Genomic DNA, 9,792 nt, shown 5'->3' with positions numbered 1-9,792 from the left:
GACAGATGATCAACCCTAACGTAATCAACCACGTCACCAAAGAGCTTTTGGGGTGAATTCGTTTTCAACAAACATGGCTGCCGTTGGAGAGCTGAAATGTGGAAATTCGAGTCTGTTTTAGAAGACATTGACAGCACATTCATTTTGAAAGAGGAACAGAGAAACGCGATCAAGGCATTTGTCGATCGAAAAGATGTTTTTGCCGTCCTTCCTACGGGATCCGGTAAAAGTTTAATGTATCAGCTGGCCCCATGGTCTACGTTATGGTCATACTACGTTGCTCTGATTGGTTGTAGGCCTATCCAATTGAGCGAAGAGGCCTTTTTTTCCCTAGTTCGGTTGAAACACGCCCCATAATCACAGCCCAACGGAGCGGTCTCAGACTCATATTCTGACTAGAATTATGAGTATGACATCGTCAGGCTAGGTAAATGCACCAGAATGCGGGAAATTGCATCTACATCTTTCAAATTTTTCGGGGGGAGAACCCCCAGACCCCCCGCCAAAATATGTCCCCCCCACTCTCACAATGCTGGTGACGCCCTTGTCCCCACCTCAGTGTTGCCAACTTAGCGACTTTGTCGCTATATCTGGCAACTTTCCAGACCCCCTTGGAGACTTTATTAGCAAAAAGCGACTAGCGACAAATCTAGCGACTTTTTTCTGTCATTATTATTGGATTATTGTGTCGACAAAGTACTGAAAAAGCATCTCACATATCCCGTTCTGCAGTTCACATTACAACCGCGAGTACAGCGAGGGCTGTCATCGTCTCCTCTCCACTCACACAGCGCCTGCGCGGCTAGTCTGACTAGATTGCGTAATGTGCAAGCTTATTTGCATATTATGCAAATTTGTTTATTACGTCATCTAGCGACTTCTGGCGACTTTTGGGAGAGCTAACAGCTACTTTCCTTACAGAAAAGTTGGCAACACTGTTCACTCCTCCTCACTTCCTGTCCAAATACTTCACTGTCCTATCCAAATAAAGGCTAAAAAGCATAAATATATCTTTAAAAAAAAAAACTCTGGTGTTCGTACACAGTCGTGGCTTTGTAAATGTTAAACAATCAACACGGTGCCTCAGGAGCACAGAAGGGAGGGGTGCAATCTGGTTGGCTGTTGAGTTGAAATGCAATGTTAACTATCAACAACCTTTAGCGAAACTGAAACTGAATCACGGACTGCATCATACCACATCAACAATACACTGAATCACGGACTGCATCATACCACATTAACAATACAATGAGCCAACATCAGCCAACCAAATGCAACTGTGTGAGCTAAATAGTAAGGTATATATTTTAGGTAATTTCTGTTATGATTAAATCATAGAACTCAGATTTTCAGCCCAGACCATTGGAGACTCCAGAGTCTGACTCCTTTCTGAGTCTGACTCCTTTCTGAGTCAGGTCTGTTCTACAGCTGGCAGCTGTTTGAGCTGCTGTATATGGCGTTGGCAACTGCCCATCCATTATGCATGTTCCCTCCGCAAGGAGATTTGTGACATTTGATGTAACTATTTTGGACTTTGACAACAAATACAGAAGTTCTACAGCGCTGGATGAAAAGGTCAGTCAGTATCGATCTCCAGGATCAAGATGAGAGGAATCTGTTTCCAGCTCAAGCTGTGAGACTGCTACCAAATGTGACACACATGTTTGGCAGTGTAAATGAACAGTTATTATTAATGATATGAATTATGTCTGTTTCCCATTCATGATATGCTGTGGTAAATCATTACACATCACTGTGAGGTTCAAATGTAATCTTGCCGTTTCCTCCTAAACTGTATTTGATGACTCATTGATGACTGCCTTGTTAAATCCTGTCCTGTCAAAATCTGCTGTATCCTCTTAAAGTCTCTTGTTCGCACTATTAACAAATAAGGTGAGACCTCGTCATACTCAGGGGAGGACACTTTACTTAATGTTGCGTCATTTGATCACTAAAGAGTGCTGCACAAATCAAAAATATGTACTGGCTTACAACTGTTCATGTGTTTGCCGGGACATGGCAACTTGTCGTGTCAACCTAATAGATGTGGCGGCCAGACTGGATTTTATCAAAAGGTTTAAAAAAATATTAACAGGCCACAAATTCTGTCCAATATCAACCAAATTTCAGATTTCCGAAACCGCTTGTCCGTTATAGCCAATCAAAATCTCCAAACACGAGCTGTGAACATATGTCGGGCCAATCTTTTGTCAATGGACATGAAGCCTGCTGTGAATGCTTAAAGCCATGCACTTGACGTACTCACATCAAGTTTCCATGGCAACTATGGGCTGCTTGGCCCCCTCATCACTGCCATCGGCTGTATTCTCAGCATTGTTTCCTCTATAGAGAGATCATGTATTTTGAATCCATGAAATAATAAATGGAGACAGACTGCAATGGAATGCTGTTCTTTATGAGTTCAGGGCTATTGCTACTCTCGTAGATTTACAATGCTGGAAATAGTCATAGTCTTTCATAGACACTGACATGTACACAACAAGTAATTTTCCATGACATGATATCCAAAGCAAAAGGTTTGCAGAACCTTGATGTTTTTTGACCGAAAGGACGCAGAGTACCTCATTTATTGGCTTCAAACAGACAATGGTTGCTGAAAACTGGGATAGATTTTAGCTTTGAAAGGAATGGTTGAGTTCCACTTGACTGAAGTACATGATTCAAATTCTGTTTCAGGTGAAAGCCAAAACATCCATGTCTTTTTACAGGAAACTTCAACATGCAGGCTGTTTAACTCTGGCATCATAATAGTAAATAATCCTAATGTGGCCTATCCAACTAGTGTAAACGACGACGCCACTCCCCTGTACCAGGAGAGAGACCCCAATGAACTACCCACACCCCAATCTCCACTCGTCCTGTCAGAAAGTCTTGGACAACAAAGTTGCTACACAAATACTTCCTTTATTTGACAATAAGCTTAAGGGGTCAATAAACCACTACATTCAGGCCAGGAAGTAAGCAACACATGTTTGGTTATCTATTACTCCCCCTTTCCTATCGGGAGGAAACTAATCGGAGACAATTAGTCATAATTGCGCTGACAGGTCGAAATAGCAATGGCCAGTTCCACAGCAACTACAAACTGCAATCACCCTTCCACTGAAAATAAATAAACCTTGTGGAGTGGAAGTATAAAGTTAACATGAACCTTATATAAAATTACCATTTTATATCACGTCAACACAAAAAATAAATATATAAAACATCTAGGTAAACACACACAAAAGGTTACTGTGCAGACACAGGCATGCACACCAATAGGCCAATCTAATCATGCCCATCATAACAACAGTGGGTAGCTACCTACAAATTAACTTCACCCACAATTCCTCAGAGAACAATTAGTCTGATAAATTGATTATATCAAAATGGCTGCTATATACAGTCATTGATGTTCACACACTGTTTTCTAATGATCTGCCAATTGTCTTCCAATCCAAACACCTCCCACTAATTAGCTGACCTGCTATCAACACGCCTCCCTGATTACCAAGGCTTTTCCCGGTTTCACTGCCCACATCATTTTGTTGCATTATATGTCATGAGGATGCTTTAAAGTCCAACAATGATTGGAATGTCTTGTAGACATCCACAGCTTGATTATCAAATGGTGAACTCTAAATCAGGTGGTGGAAAGTAACTAAGTACATAATATACTCAAGTAGTATACTTAAGTACAATTTTGAGGTACTTGTACTTTACTTGAGTATTTCCATGTTATGCTGCTTTACTTCCCCTCCACTACATCTCAGAGGGAAATATTGCACTTTCTACTCCAGTTTTACTTTAATACTTTAACTACATTTTGATGCTAATATGCACTTTTACTAAACCCTCATGCTGTGTATTGTCTTTATGACAGTTTCTTTATGATTTCTAGTTTTAAAGCATCTTTTAATGAGGTTGTACCACTCAGATGATTTCAAAGTAAGGGAAATTCACAAACAATTTCAACATACAACTAGTGCAAATCTCAATCTCATAAATACTAGTATGTTTTGTATTTAACAATGTATTAACAAAATAACACTTCTGTCTTCGGTCAAAAACGACAGATTTATGAAGAAAATACACACTTATTCATATCAATACCAACTGATTGCATTAAATGTCACCTCTAACAACTTTACCATCTCACTCATAAAATTCTGTATTACAGTCTTGGACATTCATTTTAAAGGCCTAGTCATTTTTGATCAGACAATCACAACAAATAAAAAAATGGTTCATTTGAATTATTTGAAAAAAAAAAACATGAATCTTACTATAATCCTGATGTACAATTACTGTATAATGCCACTTTAAGAAAACAGCACGTCAGCCATGGGCTGTCTAGAAGCTACTGGATCCTAAAGCTAACAAATGTAGCCTGTCAGCCGTGGGCTTGCCTATAAACTCCTGGGTCCTAAAGCTACCCGGTTACATTACATTGGGAATTGCGCTAGCAATTAGCCAAGCATGCATGTTTCAAATATTCACCAAAAATCTCCTTTTCATCTTACAGTCAACTTTTTTCAGATTTGTGTACTAAACATTCTCAAGTGTCTTCATATGAACTTGTGATTGAATCAGAGTATCACTTTTTGAATGAAAAATGTGTAAAGCATTGTTTTAGCGTTAGCGATTAATGCAATTTGCTTTATATCAATCATTTTTGAAGATATGAAGTTGCCTTTGCACATGGGAACATGTTGTAGTGTCTCCCACGTGCTTACCAAGTTTGGTGTTGATATCTGAAAGATTTGCTGAGATATGACTTTACTTCCTGTTTGGCATCTTTTCTGCTGAATTTCAGTGGCTGTACCGGACAAACGGTTGTGAGGATCAAAATTCTGTTGGAGAACTTTTGTGAGGCTTGGTCTGAAGATCATCTCTGGTGATTTTGAAGAAGATTTGACAAAAATTGTAGGAGTTGATGTTTTTGATAAAACCGGAAATTGCGGAAAATCTATATAACCGGAAATTGACGCCATAGGGTGTGTGTATTCGTCTTGATCCAAGGAATCCAATGGTACCTCATTTTTGAAAATCGGTCAAACGGTTCAAAAGTTACAGTGTTAACAAAAGTCCAATTTTGACCCGTTGGTGGCGCTAGTGTGGTCTAGTGGGAGACATGAAACTTGGTGTGAGTAAAGTAGGGACTGTCCTTAATGAGTGTGCCAAATTTCAGAAAAAGTTACCATACGGTTCTAGGGGCTGCCATTGACTCCAATGGCACAAGAATAATAATAAGAATACCTACAATAACAATAGGTTTCCTCCTGACGGAGGAACCCTAATAACGTTGAAGATATATTTCAGTTTGAACACTGGGGATTCGTGCAAACCTAAGCACAATGTTGTTCCGTGATGTTGAATCGCGCATCTTGCCTTCAGCTGTGTAGCACCCCCCTCTGGCTGAAAGGAGCAGGTAAACGAGAGCATCAATCATATCGGTCAACTTCACAACTTATTTTGCTATCCGCCTTGCGTTAGAGCATAAGGGGGAACACACTAGAAGAACATTGTTACAGTGGATACAGCTGAGTGCTTCGTTCTATATTCATCACAGTTTTATAGGATATCTTGATCATTTTTTCAACGTGCAACATGTGGCCTTATTATTCACCAAGAGTAAAGTCCTTCAGTTTAGCATTAGTCTGGTGTGAGTGGTTCCTGGTGTACTAGCTCCAGTGAATGGATATGGTTGTTGTTCGGTCCTTTTTTCTTATATATCATACGACTTGGACTGGGGAGAGAGAAACGGGCGCAACATGCAACGATCGTTGATTGCTTCCTTAACTGAAAAGACTGCTGAAAGGTTTCTATCTCAGAGGAGCCAATGGTCACGATTTGAAAGTGTCCAGGATTATCAGGATGAAGAGAATCACGCACTTTCTCCTAAAAGATTCGAAAAACATCTAACTCCGTTGTGCAATAAGGATGTGATGTAAGGGTGCCTGTTTTTTTGCAGCCTTAATTTTCTCTTTCAGCAGCAACAACGGAGGCTACTTCGCGAGTGACAATTGTCCAAAACCCTATATTCTATAAGGTCGGCTTTTCCTTATCTCTATCGCCACCTAATTACTTCGAGGATTTTTCCTGCTGTTGTTACTGGATGCGAAAGGTAGTTGTGGTCCCGTTTTTGGTATTGAGATGTTTCTCATGTGGAATTTGGGCTACAGTACACGGTTACAATTGCCTTAAATGACTGTTATGAGCCATCTTGAGGAAATACTGTTTCTTGCGATAAACTGGGATTTGTCTTTCATACCCTTTCCACACCCCCTGCAACGCGCATGAAACACTCATGGAAAAGTAACGATTTTTAGAGCTGCGACTTCGCAATGACAGGTTGTTGGGAAAATGCATCGTTGGGAAGCTGCTCGCATATTTTGTATATACAGAAAATGTGGAGGTTCTTTTTGATCTGTTCAACTTTAATAACATAATGGCATCTCGCAGTGCTTGTTGCTGTGGGTTTGGTCCAGTGAATGAAGATAACGCAAGGTTCGTGATGTTGGCGCTTTTGATCATCATCTACTTGCTCTGTGGAGCCGCTGTCTTCTCAGCACTTGAGCACCCAAAAGAAAAACAAGCTAAGGAGAAGTGGGCACAGAGGTTTGAGCAGTTCAGCCAGAGGCACAACCTGACCAAAAGCGACCTAGAGAAGTTTCTCAGACACTATGAGGAGGCGAACGTGGCTGGCATCCGTGTGGACATGCTCCGACCTCGTTGGGATTTCACCGGCGCCTTCTACTTCGCCGGCACGGTGGTCTCCACCATTGGTGAGAGGCAACGTGCAACAGCATTTTATTTTTACGTAGACTTTTTTTACACATTCGGCATAACACCTGCTGGGTGCACTTTATTGGTTATATCTCAGTACTCTTTTTGTGAAACTGAGTTTAATTCATTATCAGCTCAGAATTACGTCTCTTATCAAGGTTTGATAAGCCTCACAGCCGTCTTGTATAACGGAGTTAATTAAGTCAATCGTATGAATATTCCAATTTGCAATCTGAGAACAATTACTTTTCCTTCAAGGGGACTATAACTGTTTCTCATACAGGTAAACGCATATAATTGGAAGCTGAATATCTTTCCAAATCAACAAAACAGAATTAAGGAATAGGCTACAAAATATGGGGTGATTAGAGTGTGAGACATTTGTAAGAGATTAAGCCATTACTTGTCTTAATTTAGGTAGTTATGCTTTTCATTAATAATTTCAGTACGTATATACAAAATAAAAGGGAAATTATATTGATCTTTCTAATGCCTTAAGCAGTCAGACATTCTGAGTTGTGATATTACATTTACAACTGTGACAGCTTTGCAGAATTAATATAAGATTCAAGGGAAGTCAGATATTATTATATTTTACTCAGAGGGCGATATCAACAGTTCTGTTAATCACAAAAGCCATGAAATAAGTGAGGGACACATGCAGCCCTGATTCATCATATAGCCCTTAAATCATATGGCATTTTCATGCATTGAAAGCCCTGCTGAAAGGCCTAAACCACTAAACGTGCTGATAAATGTCATCCTTAATGCGGTCTCTGCATTACCATGGTGTCTGTGAAGATGTCCCTTGAGAGGTACTTTGGCTGAGGGAGACCATTTAAAGAATGCTTTCACACTGTTTAGGGAAACTGGCAGAGAAGAGAAGAACCCTGCTATTTGCATTTCAGTGATTGAGCAATGAGAGATGGATGCTGTTTTATGCAGAAAGGAATTAGTTGCTGTCACCAGGGGCAACCAGGGTTACTTTGTAGTGCTGAAGAACAGGGTAGAGAAAACACAGCAAGTGTCACAAATCTCACATTAGGGGATTTCCTCACTGATCCAGCAGAGACATCTTCAAAGGGAAGATCATTGAGTGGGTTACTCCCCGTGTTATTAAAGATTACAGGCTAATCCAGTTTATCTCTCTACCCAGGGTTTGGGATGACCACTCCAGCCACTGTGGGAGGGAAGATATTCCTGATCTTTTATGGCCTGATTGGATGTGCAGCCACCATCTTGTTTTTTAACCTTTTCCTGGAGCGCATCATAATTGTGCTGGCCTATGTGCTGAAGTCCTTCCACGAGCTGCAGCGCCGGCGGAAAGGCGTGGCGCCCCAGGACAGCAGGAACCCCGCCACCATGGTCAGGGGGGCGGCGTCAGACAGCCTGGCCGGTTGGAAGCCGTCGGTGTACTGTGTGATGCTGATCCTGTGCGTAGCGGCCATCGTCATCTCCTGCTGTGCCTCAGCCATGTACTCGGCTGTGGAGGGCTGGGCCTACCTGGACTCCCTCTACTTCTGCTTTGTAGCCTTTAGCACTATTGGCTTTGGGGACATGGTGAGCAGCCAGAGGGCGGCGTACAGCAGTCAGATGGCCTACAGGCTGGGCAACTTCCTCTTCATCCTGATGGGCGTGTGCTGCATCTACTCGCTCTTCAACGTCATCTCCATCGTCATCAAGCAGGTGCTCAACTGGCTTCTCAGGAAGATGGAGGTACCGTGTCGTTACTGCCCACGCAAGGCCTTCCGCCCACGCAGGAACGCTGTGATGCCAGGGAACCACCGGATGCGACGCAACATCTCCATCGACACGGACGCTGTCAATGACAGCGAGACCGACGGACGCAGGATGTCCGGGGAGATGATCTCCATGAAGGACTTCCTCGCCGCCAATAAGGTGAACCTGGCCATCATGCAGAAACAGCTATCAGAGACGGCCAACGGGCACATCTGTCTCCCAGGCTCCAGCAGCCGACACAATGAGTTCTCTGGAGGTGTTGGCGCCTTAGGCATCATGAATAACCGCCTTGCAGAGACCAGCGTAGACAGATGAGTGGGAACATCTGCCCAAACATATAGTCAAATCAATAAGCCAGTTTGCACTGTCCTCCTCCGAGATGTCATCTCTGAAGAGGGTCAATGGAAGAAATAGTACAACGAGGAGTATGTTTCTCATCATTTTTCATTGTCGATAAAATATTTAATTTCAGTGTTGAGTGTGTTTGAACTGGTTGGACACAGCACAAGCTAAACACAAGAAGTATTGGTCTGGTAGTAGATGGTTTTGAATATTCAACTCGATTTTAAACCTGGTTGTACAAAGCACTTTGTCAGACTAACTGTACAGTTTAATACCCAAGCCACGGAGAGCACTTTAAATGACAAGCAGGTTAACAGCTTTAGACAGGTATTTATCTACAACCTAGAAATGTGAACAAAATCAATGAAATGTCACAGCTAACACAAACATTTTAATTACAGTCACATACAAAAGCAATTCAATCTCCTCTCAGTTAATTTATCCCATATTGATCCTACCCCCCATTGTATACTCATGTGTTCATTGGGTAGAATGACAGAAAATGGATACTCTCTGTTGTGTTTTAAGGTGATCGTGGAACCACATTGCAAGATTTTGTTTTGATTTTATGATGAAGCTTATGATTCATGACTTATCTGATTCGTGTTTCCTCACCTAGCAGTTTTGTAACACCAAAAATCATTTTGCAGTTCATGCAGATGGTATGTTTCTCATGGGTGGACACCTAACTAGCGCTAACACCATCTATAACAAATGTTGTATCGGATGGTGTTATGTTATAACAGAATGGCATTTTGTTATAACATGATGTTAACACAAAAAAACTGTTTTTATTTTTGTTTTTATTGCACAGGTATATAGTTATGCGAAAGCTCATACAAACAATGAAATGTGGTGCATTCATGGTTTCCATAATTCCTCACTGAAAAATCCAATAGCCTATCGATCTGATTTGTT

General features: G+C 41.4%; 1 protein-coding gene across 1 annotated transcript; it reads left to right on the top strand.

The window, feature by feature from the left end:
• Positions 1-5,497: 5,497 nt before the first annotated feature.
• On the top strand, positions 5,498-9,291 carry kcnk13a (potassium channel, subfamily K, member 13a). Its single transcript, XM_012836766.3, has 2 exons — positions 5,498-6,791; positions 7,949-9,291. Exons 1-2 carry the CDS (start codon positions 6,455-6,457, stop codon positions 8,845-8,847), a joined length of 1,236 nt encoding a protein of 411 aa, XP_012692220.2. The 5' UTR covers positions 5,498-6,454; the 3' UTR covers positions 8,848-9,291.
• Positions 9,292-9,792: the final 501 nt, after the last annotated feature.

Source organism: Clupea harengus, chromosome 14 (genome assembly GCF_900700415.2).
Source record: "Clupea harengus chromosome 14, Ch_v2.0.2, whole genome shotgun sequence".
NCBI lineage: Eukaryota > Metazoa > Chordata > Actinopteri > Clupeiformes > Clupeidae > Clupea > Clupea harengus.
The sequence above is the reverse complement of the archived record's forward strand: the minus strand, read 5'-3'. Positions and strand labels throughout refer to the sequence as shown.

Bases quoted from the DNA above. Each gene is read 5' to 3' on its own strand.
- kcnk13a (XM_012836766.3), top strand. From the start codon at position 6,455: ATGGCATCTCGCAGTGCTTGTTGCTGTGGGTTTGGTCCAGTGAATGAA. The intron at 6,792-7,948 runs GTGAGAGGCAAC...CTCTCTACCCAG, and splicing joins CACGGTGGTCTCCACCATTG to GGTTTGGGATGACCACTCCA.